General features: G+C 38.6%; 2 protein-coding genes across 3 annotated transcripts; both read left to right on the top strand.

Moving 5' to 3' along the window:
* The first annotated feature begins 588 nt into the window (after nt 1–588).
* LOC103968411 (CLP protease regulatory subunit CLPX1, mitochondrial) lies at nt 589–12,474 on the top strand. 2 transcript variants are annotated; one of them, XR_010491828.1, is made up of 13 exons: nt 589–1,476; nt 2,217–2,278; nt 2,456–2,556; nt 2,708–2,791; nt 3,259–3,305; nt 8,508–8,582; nt 8,667–8,744; nt 9,797–9,853; nt 11,128–11,198; nt 11,283–11,382; nt 11,467–11,634; nt 11,727–11,830; nt 11,977–12,116. XR_010491828.1 is itself a non-coding variant. In XM_065129058.1 (13 exons), exons 1-13 carry the CDS (start codon nt 634–636, stop codon nt 12,199–12,201), a joined length of 2,034 nt encoding a protein of 677 aa, XP_064985130.1. In that variant the 5' UTR covers nt 590–633; the 3' UTR covers nt 12,202–12,474. The 2 variants fall into 2 exon arrangements, 1 of the variants encoding a protein (XP_064985130.1); XM_065129058.1 differs by having other exon boundaries at nt 590–1,476; nt 11,708–11,830; nt 11,977–12,474.
* A 456-nt stretch (nt 12,475–12,930) lies between these two features.
* LOC103968410 (chlorophyll a-b binding protein CP26, chloroplastic) lies at nt 12,931–14,923 on the top strand. Its single transcript, XM_065129060.1, has 5 exons — nt 12,931–13,380; nt 13,461–13,792; nt 13,895–14,270; nt 14,353–14,487; nt 14,568–14,923. The coding sequence occupies exons 3-5, from the start codon at nt 14,187–14,189 to the stop codon at nt 14,826–14,828; spliced, it is 480 nt and encodes a 159-aa protein (XP_064985132.1). The 5' UTR covers nt 12,931–13,380; nt 13,461–13,792; nt 13,895–14,186; the 3' UTR covers nt 14,829–14,923.
* The last annotated feature ends 82 nt before the right edge of the window (nt 14,924–15,005 follow it).

The following is a 15,005-nucleotide window of genomic DNA, read 5'->3' as shown; positions in this document are numbered from 1 at the left end:
CACCTAGAAAAGAATGACCTTTAGGCTCAAATTGAGGTGCTTCACTCTCTTGCTCACCTAATTTGGTTCACAAGATGTGTTATGTTGGATAGAATTTTGGGCCACCACATGTGTAGATGATGGGATGATGCTGATTGATGTGGGTAGCAAAATGGAATTTTTTTTGATAGGAACATAATGCTCATATTTTGGTTTTCAAGAATTTTGTTGAAAAAAATTGTATAGTTTTCTTAATTATTTATTATTATGATTTGGTAGAATAATTTAACTCAATGGAAAATGGGATGGTGTGAGTAGAATAATTTTATCATATAAAAAAAAAACAAAATCATTATTAATTAGAGAAAAAGAAAAATAAGAAAGAAAGGGTCACACCATCCGTCCATCCATGGTAGGTCAAGATCTTTTCCAATTGTTGAACAGAGAGATCCTTATCCCGTCCAATCCCACGTTGTGGTGAGGACTACTGTAGTGGGGCCCACCGTGAAGAAGGATGAACTACCGGAATTGTACGATTGCAAAGTAGGTGAATACTGGAGATGATCCGATATCCATTCGTCCCGTGTTATCTTCCACGCCCACGCCTCTTTCTCTCTCATCCGATCCCCTCCCCCCGGTCGCGGTAGCGTTGCGATGTCGGGGGTTTTACGATGGAAGAAGCTCCGCGACACGGCGACGCGCGTCGCCCGGAGCGCCGCCGCGGCGTCCGCCACTGACCGTGAGACACCCTGCCGACTCTCCCGCCGCCGCCCGATCTCCGCCATCGCCGGTGACCATCACCGCCGCCTCCTCCTACACGCGCCTGCGTCCCCCGCCCTCGCCACATCCCGCCGCAGCTTCGGCCTCCTTCGGCAGGAGCGGCACAAGTGGGACGGCGGAGCCGACGAGTTCCACACTCGCCGCATCCGTGCCGAGGCCCAGTGCCCTCGCTGCTCCCACTACATGGACATCCTCTTCTCCAACGCCTCCCCGTTCTCCATCGCCGGTGGAGGCGGAGGAGGGTACCAGGCCCTTAACCTCTGCCCTAGCTGCAAGACCGCCTACTACTTCCGTCCCAACAAGCTCGTCCCCCTCCGGGGGACCTTCGTGGAGGTTGGGCGCGTCCGGGACTCCGGACCTGGGAAGGAGATGAAAGATGATGACGATCACGGGAACCGAATCAAGAACTCCTGGGAGGCGCTGAGATTGTCTTATGGTGGGGAGCCGCCGGAGAATTGGCCGCCCGTGCCTGGACCGCCGGAGACCAATGGTTTGGCAGTGCACGCACCACCTGGACTGCCGTACCCGCCAAACTTGAATGTGGTCAGGGTGGCCGGACCTGGTGGAAGCGGGGGAGGAGGTGGGTCAGCCTCTAGCGGTGGGTTGGGTGGCAAGGAAGGGTGGGGAGGGTCGAATTTGGGAAAGGATTTGCCAACACCGAAGGAAATATGCAAGGGGCTCGATAAATATGTTATTGGGCAGGAGCGCGCAAAAAAGGTATCGTGTGTTTTGCTAGATCATATTTTTATCAAAGACAATTTATCATGGAATCAGGGTGATAAAGGATCAGTGCCAGTGTTTCTGGTGCATTTTCAATGAAAATTCAGGGAATAGGAAGAAGATAAAGTTTCCTGTTTGGATAGAATTATCTCTTGTTTCCATCCCCATTCTATGTCAATACAATTGTAAGACTCATGTTTTTTTTATAATCTAACATTCTAACTAGTTCATGCTTAAAAATCAGCCATTCTTTTAAAAAAACTTTCAGTTATATTGAGTTTGATTACAAGTTTGACATAGAATATTCTCCTTTTTGTTACTCGGTGGAGTAAGATTGAGAGTTTTAATATTTCTATCAGTTCTTTAGGAAGCCATTATGGTGTGTAATGATCAAATAAATATTCTGATAAGGTGAATTAGAAGGAATTCCTGGATGAATTAGGCATTTTGATTCATACAAAAGAAAAGCATAATCAGAAATTCATAGGGATAATTAAGATGGTGAATTTTACAGACCTAAGAAGTCCCTGAAGTCATTGCTTACTAGCTTATTGCCTTGTATAGAAGCTCATTCTCCACACTAAATGTAATTCATTTGATCATTACTTCAGGGCCAAGTACTGTAGTTCATATCTAGGATGTCCCAGCTGCACCAGCAATGCTATCTTAACTCTAATCTTCCTAACCTTTTGAACTTCTAATACTCTCATTCGCTGACCAGTTAATAATAAGTGCAGGTGCTTGCTGTTGCTGTGTACAATCACTACAAAAGAATATATCATGCATCCTTACAAGAAGGGTTAGTTATAATGTGTCATTTTTGTCTACATAGTGATCCAAGTTTTTTTTTATTGCTAACTTAAGCTTACTATTTGAATTAAGCATATGTAGACATTAGGTTGCACATCTTAGTTTAAAATCGTTCTCTTTGTTCTGATGATTCGTAGTGAGCTGAATACCCTAATTTAATACCCAGCTCTGAAGCCAACCTGGGGAATTCTGACACAGAAGGTGATAATGATAATAATGTAGAGCTAGAGAAAAGCAATGTGCTCCTGTTGGGCCCTACTGGTTCAGGTATTATATATGGAATTGGAATAAAATCCAATTCCATAAAATTTTCTTTCTTGGTCTGACGTGCTCATAATCATGATTTGCTTTTTTCCATTCTATTAATGTTAGTGGTTGGTTTGACCTCTCTGTATGCTTGCATAACTTATCCGGACAGGAAAGACATTGCTTGCTAAAACTTTGGCTCGTTTTGTGAATGTGCCATTTGTCATAGCAGATGCAACCACACTGACACAGGCAAGTTGACATTTCCAGCATGCCGATTCTGATAATCTGCTCTTGTATCATTACCATCAACCAATTTCATAATATGCTGATTCCTCTTTTTCATTTTGGTCTATAATTGTGATTTTTCAAAGAGTATGCTTGTCATTCTATTACAGTGAAGTTATTCATATATGGTTCTTTTGTTTGGACCTTCTCATATCCAACAAAATAACCTGGGAGAGGCAGCAGTCTGAGTAGTTGTCTATGGTAACCCATATCTCCAATATTACATTAAATATTTATGGGAATTTCTAAATGTTAGAAAATATGTTTGTTCGCTATATCTGCATTCTGTATCAATTAAGATCTTATGTATTTGAAATGTTAAGTAACAAAACTGTCAAGGTTTAACATATACCTGATCTGACCAACAGCTATCTTTTGCTATTTTCTGGTTTTTGCTTCGATTAACTAAAAATTCATGAATATTGTTGCAGGCAGGTTATGTTGGAGAGGATGTAGAATCGATATTGTACAAGTTGCTTACGGTTTGTTTCCCTGTTGTCATTTAAACTTCTTCACTAATAAATGTAAACTAATCAAGGTGATTTTGACTTGCCAATTTTTTTCTCGTTACTGCAGAATTTTTAGTTGTGCTTTAATTCGTCACAATTCCTGCTGTACCAACAAGCATGTTTACATCATGTCCATGGTTGTCCCATCTGTAGCCAAGAAGTGTTAGGCATGTATGGTCGAAATATGATATCATTATTGGGATGTAGATATGGATGCAGCCATATCTTAGTTCCTGGTCATTTAAATCTGTTATTCTTTTTGTTGTGCTTGTCATGTAGTTTGCATGATCACTGTTGTTAGGTCCATCTTGCAAGCCGCATCCAGATATGACAAGTAATATTTGTATGGCTTGCTCATGGTGTTGTTACAAGTCTTCAGCAAACAGATTTGTTCCTAGTTATTAAGTGCATGACTTTTCTTACTTGTGCTTATCCTCCATATGTGATTGGCAGACAAAATAAACTTTTAGCAATTACTTTTTACACTATCCAAGAATCCAGAAAAGGAAAATCAGGATACAACTGCACATGATTCTTGTTATACTACATTTAGAGGATCTTAATACTTCCATTACAATTGTGCTAACTTTATGTTATCATATACTTTGTTATTTAATGTATGATAGAATACGTTGATTTGCTCAATAGACCTAGATAGTTAGAAGAGTTGAATTGATTACTAATCATGAGAAAAGGTAAAGGAAGACATAAAATGATTTTTATAAAAACCATAAATAAAAATTTAAATATTGTTAACTTAACTAAACCTATAACTTTTTGTCGATCATAATGCTGGCAAAAAATCCATGTAGTCGAAACCAAATAATTAGATTTTATTGTTGTAGAATCTGCTGATGTGGGTACAGAAAAAAAACACTGAGCTTTTGTCATAAATAGTGATCTAGTTACTCTTGAAAACCAGCTAGCCTTGTTTATCTATTGCTGTGAATTTAGTTAGTTATATTCTATATAGCACACAGCACATCGATTATATTGTTTATGTCATTTAGTGTACCAAAGTTTTTTCTTGTTTTAGTGTTTTTTGTTTGGAAGAGTATCTCTGGTAAATCTTGCCATGCTTCCAAGTTCTACAATCTTTAACAACTTTATGAGTCTTGTTGTATTACTTCAAAACATTCTATGATATCATTATAATAAATTATTATGCATCTTAAATGAATCTCCTTTTAAAGCTTGCTTTTTTTCCAGGCAAAGTAGTCATATCTTCATATTCTATTTAATTATTGATCTTAGGTTCATCGTTGTCATTATTTTGAATGCTAAGTTTCATTGTTTACTACCAAGCCACATCTTTTTTCATTAAATTGTACAGTATTTTGTTCCCTCAACTTGTTAATCATTTCTTTTTCCCCTTTCTCTATAATATAACAAAGACAATGGAAAGACTTTTTTATTTTGCCTATGCAACTCCAATTGGTTAATTTCCCTCTCTCTCTCTCTCTCTCTCTCTCTCTCTCACGACATGGGTCTGATGGGCTAACTAATCTGTCAACTTTGTTAAATTCAAACCACTAACCAAAATGCTTCAGCTGAAGTTGACAATATACACTAATCTGACTCTTATAAGTCAATCTTAATCTTATCCACATTCGATGTGGGACTAATCAATATGTTGTAATCTCCTGCACTTAAAGACTTGACGTCTTCATCAAGGCCCAGCATGTTCTAGATCAAACCTCAACATGGTGCATATGAGTTATAGTCCAGTGGTGGCTCCACATCGTGACGAGTCCTCCATCTCCATCCGTGAGTAGCTTTTTCCTACTTAAGTCCCTCACTATGTCTCAATACTAGGTTGGCTCTGATACCATTGTCACAACCTAGGTATGATGAGCTAGCTAGCTTTGTTTGGTCCAAACTAAGGACCAAAATGGTTAAGCTGAGGTTGACAGCAATACACCTATTAGACCTAAGCCAATCTTAGTCATGTCCACTTTCGACGTGGGACTAATCAGGGTATTACAATCTTACTTACTTTCGATGTAAGACTAATCGGGGTGTTACAATCTCCCCCAGCATAGCCCAAATCAAACCTTAGCATGGTGCATATGATTCATGGCCTAGTGGTGGCTTCATGTCGTGATGAGTCCTCTAACTCTATCCATGGGTAGCCCTTTCCTAGTTGAACCTCTCACCATGCCCCAAGACTAGGTCGGCTCTGATATCATTTGTCACGACCTTGGCCTGATGGTTAACTAGTCCATTGACTTTTTTTTTACCTGAACCACTAGTCAAAATGCTTAAGCTAAATATGACAATAGCAAATTTATAATTAATTTCACTTAGGCTCTCATCAACTAAGATAATATCATTAGTAAATAACATATACCGGGAAGGTCTACCATATAAGTAACTAGTAAGTTCATCAATTATCAATGGGGATGGCTAACTAGCCCATTAACTTCTTTTGTCCTAAACCACTAGAAAAAATGTTTAAACTGAAGATGACAATAGCAAATTTATAATTAATTTCACTTAGACTCTTATCAACTAAGATAATATTATTAGCAAATAACATACACCGGGGAGGTCTTTCATGTAAGTGACTAATAAGTTCACCTATTATCAATGTAAAAAGGTAGGGACTTAATGCAGATCCCTAATGTAATCCTATGCTAATAGGAAACTCACTAAATACACTCTCTATATTAGTAGCTATATTATCATACATATTTTTTAATAATATCAATATAATTAGTGAATACACATTTCTTTTTTAAAACTCACCATAATAAATTTCTAGGAACTCTATCATATGCTTTCTCTAAGTTAATAAAAAAAATATACAAATCTTTTTTTTTCTCTCTAAATTTTTTTATTATCTTAATAAATAAATAGCTTTTTTTTGGTTAATCTTCAAGGTATAAGCCAAATTGATTTTTAGAGATATTTGTTTCAAACCTTGGATAGACTTTCGATAACTCTTTCCCAAAGTTTCATAATATGACTCATGATTATAATTCCTCTGTAATTTAAATAATTTTGTATGTCATCCTTATTTTTGTAAATTGGCACTAAAAAACTCTTTCTCCATTCATCAGGCATCCTTCTGAATCTCATAATTTTATTAAATAAGCTAGTTAACCGAGCTACTTCTTTATCTTTTAAGCTTTTCCATACCTCAATAGGAATATCACTAGGCCTCATACTCTTAGCTATTTTCATTTTCTTTAATCCATCTTTTACCTTATTAGCTCTAATTTTGCAAACAAATCTATGATTATTAAATTTACCACTATTATTTATCGTTAAATCTAAGTCATGTGTGGAATATTCATTAAATAATTTATAAAAATATTTTTTCATCTTTCCTTAATATCGTTATCATTCATAAGTTTTCTTTGATCTTAGTCCTTAATACATTTAATATTACCGAAATTCTTTAAAAAAAAATTCTAGCTTTAGCAATTCGATATATAACTTTTTTGAGCTTCCTCGTACAACTACTAAACTCTCTCTTAAGGTTATATCTCTACATTTAGTTTTACCAAGAATCTTCTTTGTAAAGCTTCTAATCTTATTAGTTATCATAGTCCAAATAAAATTAATATTATCCTCATCTAAGTTCCAAGTTACATCTCTTTCTATCTTATTCTTAAAAGTGTTTACATTACTAGTCCTAGTAAATTTTCTACTATCTTTTTTTTCTTTTATTTTCTATAGTAGATATCTAATACCATCAACCTATGTTGATTCATCAAACTTTCGTCTGATCATCCAATCTGACTTGAGGGGCATAAATACTAATGACATTCAAAGTATATTATCTTTTCATAAATTTTAGAACTATAATTATATCTTTATATCATTTTATATCTACAACATTATTCTTTAAAATCCTTATCAAGAATAATTTCTTGCATCATTTTTATGTTTAACTTTTTCAATATACCAAATTTTAAAACCAGTACTATCAATCTCTCTAGATTTGTTTCCTATCTGCTTAGTCTCTTATAAGCAAATAATATTAATTCTCTTTTTTCTCATAGTGTTTACCGATTCTAATCCCTTCTCTGGAAGTGTTCCTATATTCCAAATTGCTAACCTAACCCTTTGTTCTTGGACTAACTTCTTTACTCTCATTAATCCAAAACAATGAGAGAACTCTTGCCTACTTGGCAGCACATCCGGGCACTGATGTGATGAGCCGCTTTCAGACGACCTCCTAGCACACCGTTTCCAATTCGGGACACCTAGGTGGTGAAAGTGCCTCACGTCACTTCTGGGTGATGATGTAACTTTATATAGAAATCAGTTAAGATTCATGTTCATGAGATTCGACATAGTTTTACGTTGGTTGTCAATGACCTAACACAATCCTCCACCTTTTTCATTCGGGCTTAAGATTGGCATTGGCGGGATTTGCCATTATAATTATCGTACTATTATAATACATAGTCCATGATAATATAAAATTGTCAGACTTTTTTCTCTTTTTGTACTTATCACTTAAATAGGTTCTTGATGAGTATTCTTGTGGCATGTGGTTGCATATGTAGTTCATATAAGAACATCCAGAAATATAATTAAGAATTACATAATCAAGTACAAGTGCCTCACAGCAACTTATGCTACTGTTTCCAGTGATTTAAAGGGCCCTAACACCATTAGCCATCAATAGGCAGCTTATAATGTCAGATAGTACTTGGTTTTGAAAAGCCAAGGTGCAAAAGGAACAAAAAAAATTAAATTAAAAGGGTAAGTTGGTGGTTAGCATCATGGTTGTGTTCCTGTGCCAGATCAATTGGTTGGTTTTGCCTCTGTATTTTCAATCTCTGATTAATTAATTTTTTGGAAAAAAACCTAATAACAAGTGGTTGAATTGAAGTACCAAATGGGTTATATATGCCTAATCAACCATTGTCAGTCACAGCTGACTTTCTTGCTACTTTCTCAGTCAGGATCCTTAATAAATTATAGAAAATGAATAAAATTTCACTGACTTCATCTATTAGATGTGTGATGAGCAGTTATTATACATTTATCCTTTTAGTTCTTTTGTTCTCACCATTGATCTACATTTATCATCCTTGTTTCAATTGTTTCCAACCATTCTTCACAGGATGATTTTTTTAATTAATTTTATAATTGCTAAGTTGTTCTTTTTCCCCCTGACAAATGTACTTCATGCTTATTTTCTGTGACAATTTCTAGGTTGCTGAGTTCAATGTGCAGGCAGCACAACAGGGAATAGTGTACATTGATGAAGTTGACAAGATCACTAAGAAGGTTAGGTATTAATAACCCACTAATTATGTGACTATAGGATCATTTAAATTTTAGCAGCTGCCTTACCCAATGTTTAATGTGCAGGCTGAGAGCCTAAACCTTAGTAGAGATGTATCTGGTGAAGGTGTTCAACAAGCATTGTTGAAGATGCTAGAAGGAACTGTCAGTCAGATATCATGCTCTTTTCTTAGTTCTAGTCACAATAGAATTTACAATCTTTAGGTTTTTCACAATCTCTAATTCTACCCTGAGAATTTGAAGGATGACCTGAACTTTTTGAGTTGCACTATATATTGACTGATGAGCATTAGGTATTGTACTGTGAGCAGGCTGATTGTCATTTCTACACCTTTTCCAATATCTATTGATCAGGACACATTCCGGGTTTTGAAACTATCTACACTTTTTCATGACAAAAATATATTTCCTTTTTGTGTTAACTCTCAGTTTGTCATTATAATCATGTCATGGCATCAGGTGCCTTTTGTTGTCCTAAGAATCAATTTGCAGATCCATTGGACTTGTTACATGTGCCGCTGTGCATAAGAAGAACAACAAATTTGTTTTTTGTTTTCATTGTTGTTTCATCAAAATTAACAGCAATCTTAGTTTTTTTATTGTTCCTGAGAACATTGAACAAAAATAAAAAAATCATAATAATTGTCTATAAGTTAAAACACAATACCAATGGTATTGAGGCCCCAACTATTTGAGGTCAGCTATTTCTACAATAAATTAGTAATTAAAACTATTGTCCTACATGTCTCCTTATGTAGTTTACAAAGATTAACATACAAATAATTGTTAATTAATGGTAAATAAAAGTTATGTTACACCAGATTGATTCATGTGGTGCTGTCAGATAAATGTATGCATTGGAAGGCCCACTAATCCCAAGGTTAATAAAAATGTTCAGGTTTTTGTATTATTGTGAGAGAAGAAAAGAAAATCTTTGCCTTTTCAAGGGCAGATGTCTTGAGCATGCCTTTCAACATGCACCTTTAGACTATATAATCCTACACAATGGAATTAGAGGAATCAATTGGCTTGCCCCATTATTAGTCTTGTGTAAGTGTAGACAATTTTTCTTGTACCTTTTTCTACTTGGGAAATTGAAAATTGTAGGAGAGCTTGTTGCATCTCTTAAATCCTTCACTAGACAAAGTGGATGTACTGTTTCTAATTTGTATTGTTTTCTGAACTTGTTTGTGTAGATAGTCAATGTTCCAGAGAAGGGAGCTCGGAAGCACCCACGTGGTGACAATATACAGGTTGTAAACATTATAATTATATATATAACATGCATAGAATAGTGTTAATGTTATAGTTAATTTTTAGTTGTCTTCATGGTCACTTGTTTGAAGTCATAAGGCTTTTGCATTTTCACATGGCAAAGAAATGGTTCTCTTGTATTGAGGTTTTTGGTTCTTGATCAATTTATCCCTACCAGTATCTCTGATCTCAGCTTAAATGGTGGAAATTGTTTAATCTTTAGTACAGTTGCCTATCTTTTTAACTTTTGAATAACTTTTCCAGCAATTGTATGTTTGCTGGTGGGAAACTTATGTTACTCTTGTTTTATATCATAATCGTGTCTATCTTCATGCCTGTGTATATATAAACAGGAGTAGATGGACCAACTATATTAGTTTTTGCATTAACCAAGATGCTTGACATACTGGCTATAAATGTGTCATCATAGATCAGATTAATCAGCTCATTGTCACACAATTTTTTAGATATAAAACTCTTTTAGCATATTCCTATTTAGTTCATTTAACTATTGTAATTTTGTTACTTAGACTGGCTAATTATTGAGACTTGAGTTGTGAATCTGCTTATTGAGAGGGTTCCTATTGATGCTTTTACAAAATAACATTGTTGGATTTATGAGGTTAACTCACCAAAAAAACAGCATTTGGTTAATGAAACATTGATAATTTTTCTGTACTCAAATGTGGTCTTTGTTTAAATAAGTAAGAAGGCAACCACATTTTTTTTTCTTTTTTTACTATCAAATGAGAGCAGGTTTTGGTACAATGGTAAGGTTGCTCATTTGCGACCTGGGAAACCAATGTTCGAGTCACGGGAACAATCTTTTTAAATATTAAAAGGTAAGGCTGCATACATTGACCTTCCCCAGACCTTGCATTGGCAGGAGCCTCGTGTACTAGATATGGCCTTTTTTACCATCAAATCTTCATGTAACACATTTGATTCATCTTTTTTTATTTTCACATTTTACTTTCATATCACTAATTGATATTTGCATTGCTTACTAGAAGAGTCGAGAAGGTCTAAGAACGAAAAAAAAAAGTGGGTATAAATGTTCACTGGATCCTATTTTTCCATACTTTTTTGTCAAATTCTTAATTGATCTGTTGCACTATCATATTTTGCTTTCGGATCTGTCTATGACTTGTATGCTTCCTTTAAAATTTGTTATACTGTCATTTCACAACTCAGGTATTTCATTAGTTATAATTAGTCGATAAATTTAATTTAATTCCCTTCATTGTTAAACTCATGCTTGTCAGTTGTGCAGATAGATACCAAGGATATTCTTTTCATATGTGGTGGAGCTTTTGTTGATCTGGAAAAGACTATTTCAGAAAGGTGGATTATGAATTTCTGCAATACTCTTCACATAGCATTTATTTATCTTTTTTCAGGCCACAATAGCTTTTTGTTGTGAAGCAGGCGACAAGACTCTTCTATAGGGTTTGGAGCACCAGTTCGAGCAAACATGAGAAGTGGTGGGTTGACAAATGCTGTTGTGGCGTCATCTTTGTTAGAATCTGTAAGCTCAATTCATGCATCAATTATGTGTCTTCCCCTGGAATCCAAATTTCCTTGTCATGGTTCTTGCATGTTATTTGCACAGGTCGAGAGCAGTGATCTTATAGCATATGGTCTTATTCCAGAATTTGTTGGGCGTTTCCCGATACTAGTTAGTTTGTCAGCTCTAAGCGAGGACCAACTTGTTCAGGTGTTGACAGAGCCAAAGAATGCTCTTGGTCGGCAGTACAAGAAATTGTTTAGCATGAATAATGTATCTTCGCACCTCAAATAATTTATATTGTGTTTCAATCAGTAAGCTGCTTAATCATATCAGATTGTAACAGGTTAAGCTGCATTTCACAGACGCAGCTCTTCGGTTGATTGCAAAGAAAGCAATGGCCAAGAACACTGGTGCACGAGGTTTAAGAGCCATTTTGGAGAATATACTTATCGAGGCCATGTTTGAGGTATGTTTACTAAACCTAAAATATGCAAACAAAATCATTAGCGTTATATAAACGGCAAGGATATCATTTGAGATTGTCTCATTTTTTCACATATCTAAACAGTTTATTGCTGTCCTGAAATTTAACCATAATGCACTTGCACTCAGATTCCTGATGTGAAAACTGGAGATGAGCGAATTGATGCAGTTGTGGTGGATGAGGAAGCTGTTGGGTCAGTTGACAAACCAGGATGTGGAGCCAAAATTTTACATGGGGACGACGCGTTGGATCACTACCTTTCTGAGAACAAGAGAAGTGATGTCATCGTCGAAGTTTCGGAGGGCGAGCTGGAAGGAGACTCTGAGCTCACATCCGGAGCAATGGGCATGTGATTTGCACTAAACACCACACATTGTATAATCTACATGTCGGTCCCATTGTTGTGTAAAACTATCCTTGTACACAAGTCAAAAATAGCGCAGCAAGAATCAAGTGATGTTTTAAGATCAAGTTGGCAAAGAAATCATGGAAGCAGTTTCCTTGTTATCTCACATTGGTGGCATAATCCAGCCCATTAAAGCATAAAAACATTATGTAATTACACTCTGGTGTCCTCTAGCAAAACTTTATACTAGCTAATGACATGATGATATGTTGTCACTGAATGTTCAGCTGACTTTTGCAGGAGAGGCAATTTCAATCAATCTTAAATTTCACTGTCATTGCATGTCTGCTTGTTCATGACTTTCATATCAAGTTTTCCTAGTTTTCATGACTTCTATGGTGAGAGAAACAACTGGAGGTTTGTAAGACTTCAGAATTAGATCATAACAGTTTAAAGGAGTGCAACTGTGGAATGTTTGACACAAAGCAGTGGTTGGGATTTATGTGAGCTATGGTAACTTAGCAATAGATGGGATTTATCTGCTCCTCTATCCAACACAAGGAACAGAGGCCAGCATTGTTCCTTGCTAAGATCATCATCTGCCGTGTGACCACAACTGAAGCCAGCCATAACTTAGGAATAGATTGCCTTTCGGAGTCGCAGCCAATCGCAGCCCTCGAACGTAGATCCTGCACGGCCCCACCTCATCCACCGGTCCAACCATTTAGGACCCTCGCAGCAACTGCATCCATCCATCGACGCCATTCCATGGCGTCCATAGCGGCGGCGACGGCTCCGGCTTCCCTCGGCGCATCCGAGCTCCTCGGCACGCGCCTCACCACCGCTGCCACAACTCGCTCGGCCCCTCCACCTTCCGCTGGTTCATCAAAGATCGTTGCACTGTGTTGATGTAAACAACTTTGTGCCGTGTCTCGGTGCCGACACGACTTGGTTCGGAGCTGAATGACGAGGATCTTTGCTCGGGGTCTTTTAGGGCTGTCGGAGTGACCGACCGCGCGGACCGGACCATGCCTGGGATCGTCAGGATGCCCTGGGGAAGGCGCCTTCTCCTTGCGTCTCGGGAAAATCGCCTCGTCTCCTTACCTGCACACAGGTCGGGTCGGAAGCTCAGCCCGATCCCTCCGACGATCGAGTTAGATGATGTGGAGTGGAGTTTGTTGTCTATGTCGGTGTTTCCCGCTTCCCGTTTAGGATGCGAGGATATTTATAGGGAAACTTACTGTTTCCTAATGTGCCCGCTTGCAGGGGGCAGGCTCGTACTCCTGGTAGCGTCTGACACTGGTGTTGGCGTGGCGGGAAGGACCGAACTGCCGCAGGGCATGGGCGTGCCTCGGTCGTCGTTCTTCTCTGCCTCGACCAAGTAGGTTGGGTCAGATGACGACGAAGTGTCGTTAGCACACATCGCGTCGGTATTATTGCACTCTTGAGGCAGAGTGTCATCCAGGCGTGACTGACGTCGTGGCGTGTCATGTCGCCATTTATTATCTCATCAGTCTCCAAGAAGGCTGCGCCGCCTCCTCCCAAGTCGAAGCCAGCTGCTGTTTCCCCAGCCGACGAGGAGCTCGCCAAGTGGTATGGTGAGTTAATCTACTCGCTCTTCCAAATCATGTCGAGCTTATCATTCACGAGTCTATCTCCAACTACTGCACAATGCTGTGATGGGTCTCATGTCCCGACAGACGAATCTTCCTGCCGGAAGGTCTCTTGGATCGCTCGGAGATTCCAGGGTATCTCACCGGAGAAGTGCCGGGAGAGTAAGTTTGCTGTGCCAAACAACAAAAAAAGAATCGTTCTCTGCCTTCCTTGCAGCTATGGTTACGATCCTTTTGGGCTGAGCAAGAAACCAGAAGACTTCGCCAAGGACGTGCGTCATCTAAATCAGTCATCTTCTTTCTCCAAGTAGAAAACCTTAAAGAGTATCAAACATTGTGCAGATACCAAGCTTACAAGCTCATCCGTGCAAGGTGGGCAATGCTCGGTGCCGCCGGCTTCATCATCCCGGAGGCCTTCAACAAGTTCGGTGCAAACTGTGGCCCCGAGGCCGTCTGGTCCAAGGTTCCGCAACTAATGCTGCTTATGCTCTGTTGTTTGCCCATGCACTTCCATGGCATCGACGAAACCAGTGGCCTGTCGGCAGACCGGGGCGCTTCTTCTTGACGGGAGCACGCTGAACTACTTCGGGAAGAACATCCCCATCAATCTTGTCGTTGCAGTCATCGCTGAGATAGTGCTCGTCGGAGGTGCAGAGTACTACAGAATCATCAACGGGCTGGTAAGATTCGTTCTTGCTCTGTAGTTTCTGGGACCGCAAGCAAACATCGACAGAAGCAAGATCTCGTGTTCTTCTTGTAGGATTCGGAGGACAAACTCCACCCTGGGGGGCCATTCGATCCCTTGGGGCTGGCGAATGATCCCCACCAAGCCGCGCTTCTGAAGGTGAAGGAGATCAAGAACGGGCGGCTGGCCATGTTTGCCATGCTCGGCTTCTTCCTGCAGGCCTATGTCACCGGAGAAGGGCCGGTGGAGAACCTCACAAGACATCTGAGTGACCCATTCGGGAACAATCTGCTCACTGTCATATCCGGAGCTGCTGAAAGAGCTCCAACTCTGTGACTCCCCATATCTTCTCATCTTGTTCGCATCGTAAACTGTCATTTGAGACTTTGAAGTAATTCCCATTTCAATGCAAACCTCCATGATTACATCTCTCTTGTTTGCTTCAAGACTCCAAGCCTTGTACGTATGTATCACAATCTGCTTTGATCTGCTTGCTACAATATATACATATAC

The sequence above is a fragment of the Musa acuminata genome, chromosome BXJ2-10 (genome assembly GCF_036884655.1).
Source record: "Musa acuminata AAA Group cultivar baxijiao chromosome BXJ2-10, Cavendish_Baxijiao_AAA, whole genome shotgun sequence".
NCBI lineage: Eukaryota > Viridiplantae > Streptophyta > Magnoliopsida > Zingiberales > Musaceae > Musa > Musa acuminata.
Note: the sequence above shows the minus strand (reverse complement) of the source record. Positions and strands in the feature narration are given on the sequence as shown.